At 54.2% G+C, this 13,061-nt stretch overlaps 5 protein-coding genes across 5 annotated transcripts; all 5 read right to left on the bottom strand.

The window, feature by feature from the left end:
* Positions 1–483: 483 nt before the first annotated feature.
* Positions 484–774, bottom strand: J4E92_003522 (uncharacterized protein; the record flags this gene model as incomplete). Its single annotated transcript, XM_051494919.1, has 2 exons — positions 484–594; positions 655–774. 2 exons carry the CDS (start codon positions 772–774, stop codon positions 484–486), a joined length of 231 nt encoding a protein of 76 aa, XP_051355212.1.
* Positions 775–1,688: 914 nt separating this feature from the next.
* On the bottom strand, positions 1,689–3,409 carry J4E92_003521 (uncharacterized protein; the record flags this gene model as incomplete). The annotated part of the gene is made up of 2 exons (XM_051494918.1): positions 1,689–3,143; positions 3,197–3,409. 2 exons carry the CDS (start codon positions 3,407–3,409, stop codon positions 1,689–1,691), a joined length of 1,668 nt encoding a protein of 555 aa, XP_051355211.1.
* A 493-nt stretch (positions 3,410–3,902) lies between these two features.
* On the bottom strand, positions 3,903–5,592 carry J4E92_003520 (uncharacterized protein; the record flags this gene model as incomplete). Its single annotated transcript, XM_051494917.1, has 2 exons — positions 3,903–4,625; positions 4,687–5,592. 2 exons carry the CDS (start codon positions 5,590–5,592, stop codon positions 3,903–3,905), a joined length of 1,629 nt encoding a protein of 542 aa, XP_051355210.1.
* An 815-nt stretch (positions 5,593–6,407) lies between these two features.
* On the bottom strand, positions 6,408–8,470 carry J4E92_003519 (uncharacterized protein; the record flags this gene model as incomplete). The annotated part of the gene is made up of 5 exons (XM_051494916.1): positions 6,408–6,608; positions 6,896–7,429; positions 7,682–8,051; positions 8,105–8,299; positions 8,358–8,470. The coding sequence occupies 5 exons, from the start codon at positions 8,468–8,470 to the stop codon at positions 6,408–6,410; spliced, it is 1,413 nt and encodes a 470-aa protein (XP_051355209.1).
* An 839-nt stretch (positions 8,471–9,309) lies between these two features.
* Positions 9,310–12,780, bottom strand: J4E92_003518 (uncharacterized protein; the record flags this gene model as incomplete). The annotated part of the gene is made up of 3 exons (XM_051494915.1): positions 9,310–9,351; positions 9,407–12,037; positions 12,088–12,780. The coding sequence occupies 3 exons, from the start codon at positions 12,778–12,780 to the stop codon at positions 9,310–9,312; spliced, it is 3,366 nt and encodes a 1,121-aa protein (XP_051355208.1).
* Between the last annotated feature and the right edge of the window lie 281 nt (positions 12,781–13,061).

Raw genomic sequence — 13,061 nt, 5'->3', positions numbered from 1 at the left:
TGAACCAAAATACTACTACTCAACAAATCCCAAGTCTTGAATCACCCCTTGCTACATCCACCGCGCATCATACGACTCCAGCGCTTGAAGCGCATGCGCGGAAAACACTATATCCCTCATCTCCTCGCCTTCCCCACGCGACGTCAGCTCCTCTCTCCCGCGGCCAATGATCACTCCCGCAGTCGGACCGATTCACACACCCATCATGCACATGCAAGCCCCATGCGCGCCGGGACGCGCAAACCAAGTCCACTAGATTGCGAAGCGCCATGTGCGGACTGAAAGCGATGATGCGCTCCTCGTCATTGAGGTCGAAACGAGAGAGCTGATGTGGTACGGTGGTGATTGAGTTTTTCGGGGAAAAACATTCTGGCGTTCTGGCGGTCTGATAGCGTGGTGGTAGTGCTGGTGGCGTCTTCTCCGTCATCACATGTCGAATTGTCTTCTAATCAGGACAACAGTACAGTAGGAGAGGTGGGAGGTTCAAGCCCGACGGCTTTTGCGACAGTACTTTTCTGTGAAGTCGGTTTCGAGGATGGCGTGTTCTGGGCTGGAGGGAGTGGGTGGTGAGAGATGGGCACATGTTTCTGGCATCTGTGTGTTGTTAGTCTTCGCCATTCTGCGTCCCTCGTCCGTGAACTTGAGGAGACCTACCGAGCAAGCTGAGTCCGAGCGCGGTCGAGGTTGCATATGTGCTTGTGCTTCGAGGGCGCGCATTTCGTATGTATATGTTATGCGGAGGAGGTCGTGGATTGTCAGGTGTGTGGTCGACATATTGAGGTTCGTTTGTTGATGGGATGGTATCGCTCTTGTTCTCTTTCTTGCAAGCTGTGGTTTCGACGTCGATGTTGATACTCGATGTTGAAGTCGGACCGGTGCTTTGTTTATATGATCCCCGTTCGTCCTGTTACGCCTCTTTTCGCTGCTTGCTCACAAACACGTATGCCGTGATTGGTCCGAAGAGATGTGCTTAGGTACACAAAGTTCTAGATGTTGCTCGGACGAAGACTTGTACGCCTCCAAAGTTAACGAAGACCGTAGCAAGACTGTAATTTTAATGGTTGTGAGAAGAGGTGATTGAATGACAAAAGAAGGAAGCGACAACGTCTAGGGAAGCTTTATATCGAGACGCGCCCCCTCACACCAACACCTCATGCACATGTTGTGCACACATCAGCTGGTGGCGCTAATGGTCAAACCGGACTAGTTTCACCTGAACCAGCGAACGAGATCCTCGGAGCCGACATGATGCAGCGGGCGGGGGTCTGTGCGCGTTCACTCTCGTTGGTGGGCATGAATAGCCGGGACATACGCTCATGTGTCCGACAGCAAAATCGCGGGTCGCGCTCTTCTGTAAGACCGATGTTGGCTGTTATGCTGTTGCCTGGGAGTGTGAGACGAAGATGAGGCGGGTTGGAGATGCGGCTTTGATGGTTTCACCCGGGATGGCGCTGTTAACGCCGAGAGACCCGTCGACATGTCCGAGATCACCGAGTAAGCCCTAGAGAAGGCCAAGGCAGCAATTTTGGAGACGGTACAAGAGTTCTGGATTTGAGGTGACGGGGCATCTTCGTACACCAGGAGCACACGTTAAGGTGCTTCGAAGATGGACACGCTACCTTTGTGGATGCAGCCAGCTCCTCTTCCTTTCTCTTCCACTCCATCTGCTGCTACCACTACTACTGCATCTACCTCCACGTCTTCTTCCCCAACGCAATCAAGCGTCCCTGACCATCAATCACAAAAACCTTCCCATCGCCAAACACAGGTCTTCCAAACTTCACCGCGCCCTCCACCTTCGGCAGCGGCAGCTCAACCAACGTCCCATTGACCGGCACCGCCTTGAACGCTCTCAGTCCAGCCTGCACATCCGTGGCCCACACGATACCTGTGCCAGGCTGACCTTTGTTGCTGGTAACTGTCGGGAGACCAGCACCACCCCAGTGTCCGTTTATGTCGGAGGACTTGCCAGCGAAGCTGAAGAGCGAGGACGATGCGTTCGGAGTAAATGCGTACGCGGATAGAGCGGTATTGCCGGGGTTGACGTAGACATAACCGCCTTCTAGCGGATAAGATCCAATCGCACCAAAGACCTCGCCTTCCAAAGGAATGGTTTGTAGGATTCCATCTGTGCCATTCGTGCCTTGCAGATATCCACCCAAGCTGTCAACTTCCGTCACATACATCTTCGGATTCGTAGAGGTCGCTATACCGATCCTCTTCCCACTCTTAGTCTTGAAAACATCGCCATCAAGGACAGCAAAACCCCCACTCCCAATATCCTGTCCAGAGTCCGTCTGCCAGTCCGACGGGCGGAAGAAATCCACAAGTTGAATCCCAGCACCACCCGCCTCATCAAGCGTGATACGCGCCACCGTTTCCGAAAGAACACCCAAAGGCTCGTGACCCTTCCTTGGCGTAACATCGAGCGTCGTAGCAGTCGACCCGCCGCCATTATCAATCGTGAAGAACACGTCTTTGCCGTCCGACGAGAGACCCGCGCCAGCCTGCCAGATGCCACCCGCGCCACCACCATGCCAGGCCGTCCAGTCGTCGTTATACAGACTCGCATTTCCTGCTTGCGTAGTCCAAGTATACACATTCTGCGTCGCGAGATTAACAGCGACAACACTTCCGGTGTAGTTGAACGCGTCGCACAGCCCGCCGAACCCCGCATACAGCACATCGCCCAGCAACAGCAGCGCAGGCCGCTGCAACACCAAACCACCGAGAAACGTCTTGCGCATATCGTTATCGGAAGGCTGGCCATCGATAATCATGGGGTATTTGTATAGATCCTGTAGCGTGTCCAGATACACGCCGTAGAGATAGTAAACGGAATTCAAAGGCGGGTAAGCGCCACCTGGTTGTCTGTAGTCCTCGATGTAGCTTTTGACATAGAAGAATGCGATTTCGTTGCCGTCTTCACGGTAGATGACTGGCGTGCCCATTATGCCGAGTGTTTTGCTGACGTGCGTCGTGCAGTAGGCTTGATCCATTGGCCATGGTGGAGCGACCTGGCGCTCGTTGATTAGCTGCCCATTCTCTGCGTCGAAGGTTCTGATGCGATTCTCGGTGGACGCGGTGAACACGATTTGGCGGCCGGTGGAGGAGAGAGTGTGAACGAGAGGGCGCGCCCAATGCTGTGGTTGTGTTAATGACGGGTCAGAGGTGAGGTGCAGTGATGGCAATTTACTTTCTCGTCCGTGTTGAAAGTTGCATTCCAGAGCTGTGTAGAAGTTGAGAGGTCTGAGGGGTCGATGTGGTGCTCGCCGCCAAGATAGGAGGACTGGTAGATGTCGGAGTCTTGGGGCGAGTCGGACGGTGAGCCTGTTCTTTGCGCCGTCGCAAACGTTACAGCGCTAGCTATAGAGACGCAGAGCGCAATTTTGCACGTTAGTGAGCGCATCTTTGCCGTCGATACAGAGGACCAACGAAATGTCGCGCGCATAATGTGGACGCTGCAAGACTTATGAACAGGATGTATGAAGATCGCTTGGCCTCGCGAAAAACAGATTGCATGCAGGGCTATGACGATAGTATCTGCGGATTGTGATCGCTTTCAATCTAATAGTCGTGGCTCGTGGTCGGTACTTGGATCACTTAGATGCCGGGTATTCTCCGCAACCGGGTTGGCTATATCGTCTATATTAGTTTGTGGGGCAGAACGTCGAGCATCATCCGGAAACTCCATGTAGATCAACATCTTGATGTGCCCGAAAGCTTTGTTGGAGGAAAAATGTATGTTCATTCTGATGCTAATTGATACGATAACTATAGATGATGACGTCAGCGCAGCCCTGAGTAGAGTTGACTAGCATGACTTACCTTTTGCGCCGCTTTTACTATGCCGCGAGGGTTCCTCGAAACCCCCGCGTCATAGAAGGCTGGGCTTCCTTTCTCTATTGTTCCCGTTGCTGACTGGGCTCTCTAGACTGTTCCACGCTAGGAACCTGGTCTTCCACTCTCTGCAACAGCGGTACGCGTTCCGCCTCGACGGCATCTCCTCCTTCAGCATCAGGGTAGTACATCTTCTTCCACTCGCCCTTGCCCACTTTGCCAACCCTCCATGTTCCCTGTTCACCCGCCTCTTTGAAGAAGTCCATGTTCTCATCGAATGTCCTGCCACCAGTCTCCGGGAGATAGAAGTACGTCCACAGCCCGGCGAAAGCATTGGTTGCAGCGAAGACCACGAAAATCCAGTAGTCGAGGTTGTTGAACAGGACGGGTGTGAGGAAGGTGATGGCGAAGTTGGCAAGGCCCCAAATGATGACGGAGATAGCGGTGCCTTGGGCGCGAGCGGTGGTCGGGAAGACCTCAGTGGGGAACAACCACACGGTTGAGAGCCAGCCGATTCCGAAAGCGCCGGTGGCCACGAACAAGATGACGGTTCCAATGATTCCAGGGACGATGATGGGAATGTTCATCGGCTCGGAGTTTGCTGCTAAGCCACCGAAGACGCCGAGAAGTGCGAACGAGGTGGCGAGGATGACAGAACTATGGATCATGATCTTGCGTCGGCCCATAGCATCAATCAACAGCCAAGCGAGCGTCATGAGGAAGAAGTAGGACACGTAGTTGCCAAGGGTGAGGTATTCAGAGTTGCGGACTGAGAAGCCTAGGAGCTGTTTTCACATGTTAGTATTGAGTCAAAACCGTACCGCTCTGATCATGGACACAACTTACCTCAAAGATCTGCGGCCCGTACACACTGACTGCACCGTAACCCGTAAGCGCCTGGTTGACCTGGCACATTACCGTGACCATAGTAGGATGGAACTGCTCGTGACCAGGGGTGAGCATATCCATATACCCAACCTTGATATCCTTCTCCTTCTCGTGCTGTTCGAGAAGCTCATCAAGCTTCTCCTTGCCCTCATCTCCATAGATGTCGTCCAATGCCTTCTTCGCATCCTCCTGGCGGTCATGGAAGATGAACCAACGCGGTGATTCCGGAAGGCGTTCAACAAATGCCATCAACAGAACGGGGTAGACCTGCATGACAATGATAGGAACCCGCCACGCCCACTGGTTTTGCTTTCCAAGGAGGATGGTGACGAGCAAGTTGATACCAAACGCCATTACGAGACCGAAGATGTTGGACTGGAATTCCTGGGCCAGCGCTTTACCACGAGAGTCGTCGGCGCTCAACTCGGAGGAGTAGGTGGGAATGACTGCGTCGATGCCTCCAACGCCCAACCCCATCACCACGCGTCCAGCAAGCATAACGCCCAATGCGATCTCCGTGCTCTTTCCCAACATGCCCATTCCGGCTACGAACATGATCAGATTTCCCAAACTAGCTGTTGCCAGACTGGCAAAGATGCTCTTCTTCCTTCCCAACTTATCAGCGAGCATGGAGAAGAGCACAGCGCCGACAGCGCAGCCGAGGTAGTAAACCGCTACGATCACACCCACGACTGGTGACTCCTCTTCGAGGCCCATGGTGGATAGGTAGTCATAATTCGTGTTGATGAGGGACATCATTCCCTGGTCATACCCGTAGAGGGCAATGGCCGTGGCCGAGAAAATGACGACATTGGTTTGTTTGTCGGTGACGGCCTGTTTCGCATGTTCGACGATGAACGACATCGTGGCTGTTGCCTAGATGCGAAGACAAAGCTCCGCGGAAGGTCAATCTGCGAAAGTAGAGGCTCGTAGAAGGTGCACAGCAGGAAGAAGAAGAAGCTGAGGAGGGGAGGAAAGTCTAGATCTTCAACATCTCACAAGCCACAATTCGCGGTAGACGTTTGGCGCTACCGTGCATGTTTCTTGGTCAGCTGGAAGAGGGTTGTTTTTTAACGTATGACGAGTGTATGCAGGGACGCGATGTCGATCTGAGACTAGGTGCTGGGGAGCCCCGCCAGTTTTCTAAGGGGTCTTTTGCTCGCGACGGGCTCCTGTCGGCTCTTTGCTCTTAATCTTCATTTCTTGATTAGACTTGATAGACGCGTCTTCGCGTGCATTTCTTGTAGATACCACAAGAACATGTAGCGCACCATGCAGCTTGCAGCCAAACCGTTGTTGTGCAGCTGCTAAGCTTCAGATCCGCGGCATAAGATCCTTAGCGCCACCAACCGTTAGCGACGTCGCATTCGATCGATCGCATCCTTCTGCCTCACGACATCATCCTCAACTATTCGCTCACCGGGTTGCGAAAAGATCAGTCACCGCTTGTCAAAAATCAAATGCAACATAAGAGAAGGGCCAAGGTATCGCAGGTGTATCATTCATTGTTACTTTCAGAAACGACGTCATGAAGAGTGGTTAAAGCCCTACTAGCGACTGCCATCTGCGCCTTGCATGCATTTGGAGGAGTCGGCGTACCCATAAGGCGTATCTGTAAGGCCGTGCGCACCGATCGCTCTCATCCTTACATCCTGCTACTCTGTTATATGAGAGTCCGCTCAAGCCTTTGCTGAAGCCTCAACCTCGAGAGTCGATGTGGAGGTCTGGGTGGCCTCCCAAGCTTCCCAGGCTTCGAATAAAGCTTGTTTTGGGACGCAGTGTGCAACACGACCGTCCGAAACGCACTTCCAACCCTTACCGCAGTCGGCAGACCACTGCCAGTAGGATCCAGACTGCTCGCAAGTGACAGTCCATTCCGTCTGGGTCGCGTTATTATAAGCGCAGTTGAACGATCCAGGTGAGCAAGACATAGATGGAGCCAGCTCTGATGGGACTTGGAGAAGCTCGTCGCGGGCTCCAATGGTAGGCTTCGCATCCGGCTTACAGTGGGCAGATTTCCCGTCAGCTGCTAGATCACAAGTCTGTCCCTGACCACAGTCGGATGACCACAGCCTGCAGGGGTAGAGATACCAAGTCAGTATATGCATCAAATCCACTTCGTAGAACAAAGAACTTACCAGATCCCTTCTGAAGAACAAGTAATTACCCAGCTGGTTCCTGTGGCAGAGTTGAAGCCGCAACCGAATACTCCAGGCTCACAGGACAGAGATGGAGCAGCACGCGATGAAACTTGGGATGGTTCATCGCGAGCTCCATTTGTCGTATCCCACTCTGGTCCTGGGTTCCAGCAATGCGCGGCACCATTGGATAGCGCGAGGCACTTCAAATCTCCACAGTTGGCAGATTGCACCCACTTGCCCCGGTAGTCGCAGGTCATGATCCAGGTACCCGTTGATTCGTCCTCGTGGCAGGAATAGGTCCCAGGCATGCAGGAAGCCTCACGTTTGGCGGCTGCTGGATCCGTGTTCCACTCCGGTCCCGGGTTCCAGCAATGGGCGGCTCCATCGGATCGCTCGAGGCACTTCAAATCTCCGCAGTTCGACGAGTACTGCCACGCACCCTTGTAGTCGCAGGTCATGACCCAGGCACCCGTTGACGCGGATTCCAGGCAGGTATAGGTTCCAGGCGCACAGGTAGGATCACGCTTGGCCAAAGTGTCCGACTCGACGACGGTGGGGGCCTGAAGACTTTTGTTAGCAATGTGCTATTGCGGGAGAGTGATGTAGTGGTCAGGAGTGAAAATAATCCGTGTCGCAGTTTGCAGTATGCATGCAACTAAATCTTAACAAGTACACACTTGCTAAGATGATGTACACTTCAACCTAGAAAGATCTGCGACACAAATTGTAGCCATCAGAGGTGAGATGGGAGCGAAGCCGAGCCTAGAACTCAGATCTCTTCGAGCTCAATGAGAATGCAGGAGAGTGCTTACATTGCTAGATGCGTCGTTGGACCGTGGAGGTGCCTCAGTAATGTCGGCGTCGTCGACGTCTCGGTCGAACATGCTGGGCTTCTTGCAGCAGTTGCAGTTGTCGCGACACTTCCATCCCTTCTTGCAGTAGTGGTCGGTTTGGCAGAAGCCATACTGGCAGACCAAGACACCAGTGCGATCCTTGGCGCACTCGTAGGTCTTCTTGTCCTCGATATGAATATCCGAATCGACGTCACGCTTCTCGGATGTACCGGGCGAGCACTCAGCACCTCGCTCATTCGCGATGCATTTGACCAGGCAATACTCAATGGTAGCGCAAGCGGCGTTGACGGGACAGGCGAGTATCCACTCATCGTGAGTGCAGGAGTACCTGTAGCGATAAGATTAGTGAATGTTTCTTGATAAACGATGGAGGTCACGTACTTGACTTCGTCGTTGCTCAGGTGCATGGCTGAAGGGTCGCCAACAGCTCGATCCTCGACAGTGGTAGCAGTCGCTGAAGCGGTACACCAAGCGCCTTTGGTATCGTCTTTGCACTTGACAGAGCAGTTCTCGACGAAAGAGCAGGTGCCCGAGCGGAGGCAAGAGAGGACATATTTGTCGCTGTCGCACTTGTACCTGTTGGCAGTCAGTATACTACCCTCTTACAACATGAACGAAAGGCGAGGCGACTTACGTGTGAACATCATCGTTCTCATACTTGGAAGCCGCAGCAGCGGTGGTAGTCTCGACCGGCGAGGCAGCGACGAGCGCCACCAGCCCAGCGAGGGCGACAGTGATGAGCTTCATGGAAGCGTACTTGAAGGTACTGTCGTCGTAGTTGTGTGTGATATAGAGAGTGTGGAGGGGTTGATGGTGGAGAGGGGTGGTGGGGGAAGGTGATGGAAAGAGGAAGAGAAAGGCGGGCTTATATCAACGGAGCGAGGCGAAAGAGCAGGTGCAGGCGTTTGCTATCCCGCTAGGCAAAAGCTGTTGGGAGGCGATTCTCACGCTCAGGGTCCGACTTGCGGAGCGTGATTGTTCGTTGGGTGCCCAGGTGGGGCAGTGGACTGGTGAGATTGGTGAGATAGTGAAGGTGGAAGGAGCGAAGTGCACGCAATCTGTGCTCTGCACCCATCGATCGAACCACCGCACTGATGAACGAGTGAAAAAGCCAAATGAAAATATGACCGGTCGGTATGTAGGAGTTGAAGCATTGGGTATTCTAGACAATAAAGACAATGCACGCGACGACATCCCAAGCAGCTTAGCATACGTCTACACCATTCAACGCAGAAGCACAATCAGGACCACCGAGTAATTACCTTACTACGGCAGTATGATGTATCCACTCTAGGTACCTTCTCACATTGCTGGACCCTACGGGGTAGCGTTGGTGCTCACACGTCATAATAGGCGAAGGTAGCTCATACAAAGGAGCAAGACTCACGCAAATCAGGAACAAGACTGTAGCTTGAAGAAAAGGAAATGCTTTTGATTCATCATAAGGATGCAGCTAGACGTTCAAAATCTATCGGTGACGCAAATGCAGTCAATCATCCAGGCCTCTATTAAACGCCGCGCAATGCAAATCTGCATAGTCTAAGATATCATAATGCGATCATAATCCGAAACAGTTGCAACAACATCTACTCGGCCTCGTCATCAGTGTTGGGTGGCTGAGGAGTACCCTAGTGAAATTGTTAGTAATCTGCATCGATGTGGGTGAAATGGGAAAACACATACCTTGGGACTGTTCAACCAGTCAATGTACCTCAATCTACGCCTGACCTCGCGGTCCTTGAGCTCCTTCTTGGTCATCTTCTTCTTCTTCCTCGACCTGAACTTCATATCGTCCTTGTTGCCCTCGGCGTCACTCATGACTGGAGTACCGGTGGTGGACGGCGCAGCGGAGCTCACGTTGCTGCTAACATTGCTGGATCCGGGACGCGAGTCCTCGAAACGGTCCATGTTGACGGCAAGGTGGCCCTTGTGCGTGACGCGACCGTCGGCGACGTGCCACTGCTCGGGGCAGAGAGCACCCACGAATTCTTCGTTATGCGAGATCATGATCACACCACCCTTGTAGTCGCGGATAGCAACAGCGAGACCACCGAGAGAGTCGCGGTCCAAGAAGTTGGTGGGTTCGTCCAAGACGAGAAGATGGGGGTTGTTCCACATGGCACCAGCAAGCACGACCTTGACCTTCTGTCCTCCGGAAAGGCCAGAAATCTCGTTGTGGTTCGCAATCTCAGGATCCATACCGAGATCCTCGAAATGCTTGGAGATGACCTTGGGCTCCAAGACACGGTAACCGAGACCCTCACGCGACGACTCGTGATCGTCGAACTCCTGGACAAGCTTGGAGAAGCCCTTCTCGAGAAGTGTCTCACGCGAGATCTGGGTGTTGTATTTGGGCAGCATGTGCAACCACTTGACCTCGTACTGGAAGGTCTTCTTGTACTTCGCACGACCAATGAGTGCTTCGATCCTACGGGGGCCTGAGCCGTCGCCTAGATCGATGGGAGTTTCCATCTGCTTCTTGTCTTCCTCGCTGAGCACACGTGTCTGCTTCATGAGCACCTCACGATCGTCACCGTTGGCGTAACGCCATTGGAGGTACTGGTTGGGAGTCTTCTCCATGTGCATCTCGACGTGCTCAAGAGCGTGCTGCTTGATGTAACCGATACGCAAGTTGGGGTGCTTCTCGACGGTACCTTCTTGAGGGACGGTCTCGCCAGTAAGCATCTTGATGAGCGTAGATTTACCAGCACCGTTGGCACCGATAATGGCGACTCGGGATGACAGTGACAAGTTGCAAGAAGCATCGGTGAGCGATGGCTTGGAAGCGCCAGGGTAGGTGTAGGAGCAGTTTGTCATGCGCAGAATGGAGCGAGTGTTCGACTTGACACCAGTGAGGATACCAGGAGGAGGGAACTTGAATTTGACCTGGGTGTCCGAGAGCGTGTAGTAGCTCTTCGCTTCCGGCTTCTGTCGAACGAAATCAGCCAGGTTGCCCTTGTAGCAGACCAGCTTCTTTTGCTCGTAGTGGTAAATGTCGGTGCAGACTTCGTCGAGGAAACCAGAGTCGTGAGAAACGATCAAGCTAGTGATCTCAGTGTGGGACTTGAGGTACTTTCCGAGCCAAGCGACATTGGCAACATCCAGATGGTTGGTGGGTTCGTCAAGGAGGAGCACGTCGGCGCGCATAAGCATAGCACGGGCCAAAGCGAGCTTCATCTTCCATCCTCCGGACAGAGAGCCGACCTTGGCGGACTGCCTGCCTTCGGGGCCAGCGGTGAAGCCGACCTCTTCGAGAACCTCGGAGATACGCTCTCGGCTCTCGTCCGCGAAGCGCGGGTCGCGAACGATGTACTCAAGAATAGAGAGATCAGCGTCTTCTCCCTGGTTGTGCTCGACGAAGCATGTCTTGACTTCATCTTGAGAAGGGAAACCTTCCAGCTTGCCGCTTGCGATACTGCGCATGAGGGTAGACTTTCCAGCACCGTTGCGACCGCAAAGACCGTAGCGGTGGCCCTTGAGCAGGCGAAGGTTGGTGTGCGAGAGGAGCAACATGCCACCGTATCCTAGTGAGAAGACAGCGTTGACAATCTCTGTCTCTCCGTCATCCTCCTTGACGGGCTGGCCGAACTTGCGGTGGTCCTCGTCCACGTAGAACTGGTGGACGGCCTCTGCGACCTTGTCGGCGTCCCCGGCGTTGAGCAAAGGCTCCAAGTAGGGGCCAACGAGCTTTGGCAGGCGCTGAAGCTCGCGCTGATCAACAACCTCAGCAATCATCTCGGAGATGTACCTCTTGGTGATAGCCAAGACCTCCGCGTCTCCGGGGAAGTCAAGGAGGTTGGCAGAAGCGGTGGTCTGCTTCTCGATGACCTTCTGAACATCCGATGGTTGTGTCCTTGCAATGGCGCCGCTATCGATGTTGTGGTCTGGGTCGGCCATGGCCTTCTCGATAACGTCGAGCGCACGCTGGCCGATCTCTCGGACTTCAGGCAGGGAAGCGCGGTCCTTGACGGACTGCACACCTGGGCGAAGCTTGGGCAAAAAGGCGCGGGCCTCGATAGGGTCGTGAACGAGCTTGGTCAAGTTCTCGACTACGACGACAGTCTGGCGGGTGACCTCCTGTGATGTGGAAGGCATGTTCAGAGAGCGCTCGAGCAGAGGTGTGACCATAGCAAGGACGGGTGATGTGACAATAGCGACGAAGGTGGTCTGGGAGAGAGCGTGGATGGCCTTCTGCAGACTTGTTGTGGAGGGGTCTTCGATGGCCTTGACGAGGAGGGGTATCCGGGGCGCGATATCGTCGTTCTGGAGGAGGGTGGTAAGGCTGTTCATCGTCTTGACAGACTGCTTTGCGACCTGCTCGTGGTTAGTACGGTGGCTGTAGAATAGCGGATGGGGGACCTTACCTCGCTCTTGAGATCGTGCATGCCGGCCTCGACGATAGGGATGAGACCCTCGAGCTTCTTGCCCATGGACTCGCGGAGAACATCCTTCTCCTTCTCGACCTCGAGGCTCTCCATGCCCATCTTGGCCTTGTCGGCCATGCGGCCGATGAGTTCGTAGGCGAAAGCAGCACCCTGCCACTTTCCGGACTTCTTGCCCAGGTACTTGGTCAGCACAGGCAAGAGGCCGAAGACCTTGGCCTCAGCGCTGAGGTTCTCGAACAGCGAGTCGAGAGCGTACTTGGCCGACTCCTTGACGGAGCCAGTCTTGTCTGCCAGCAGGTCAAGGACCATGGGTACCAGCCCTTCGTTCTGAACGAGGAAGATGGCCTCTGTCAGGCGTTGTGTGCGCGGAAGGCGCTCGAAGAAGGCACCGAGGGCGTTCATGGCGCCCTCTCTCCGCACGGCATCCTTCTTGTTGGCCGCCGATTTCTTGATCTCCTCGAGTATGCCATAGCCAGTAAGGCCGCGGAAGCCTACTGAGTTCTGGAGGAGGGTGGTGAGGGCGTAGGCGGCGTCGACCGAGGCGTGCGACGTCTTTGCGGTGACGATGCTGCTGATGAAGGCGTTGACATCCTCCTGCGAGGGCGCAGGGGCTACGCTGGCCTTGTCGACGACAATAGCGGGAGCCATAGGCGGCGACTCAGAGTGCGGCATCTGCGAGAGAAGCCGGTAGGGGTGAGTGGTGCTGCGCTGTGAATCTGCGACGAGCGATTTCTTTTTGGTGGAGGGGCTTATCGATACGGTCTGGAATTATTCGCGGCGGCTCAAGCGTAAGCGGTGCCCAACAGCGCGAGAGGGTGAAAACCCCGGGTATCAAGCGTGGATGTAGAGACGCCCCAACGGAAGAGTGGAGAGTCTATACAATACAGGAAAACTGAAAAAGCGAGGGCAGATAGACGGAAGGGAGCGTGGAGGGGCGGCTTGTATATACGCGC

The sequence above is a fragment of the Alternaria infectoria genome, assembly GCF_024043175.1.
Source record: "Alternaria infectoria strain BMP 0036 chromosome Unknown scaffold_4, whole genome shotgun sequence".
Taxonomy (NCBI): Eukaryota; Fungi; Ascomycota; class Dothideomycetes; order Pleosporales; family Pleosporaceae; genus Alternaria; species Alternaria infectoria.
The sequence above is the reverse complement of the archived record's forward strand: the minus strand, read 5'-3'. Positions and strand labels throughout refer to the sequence as shown.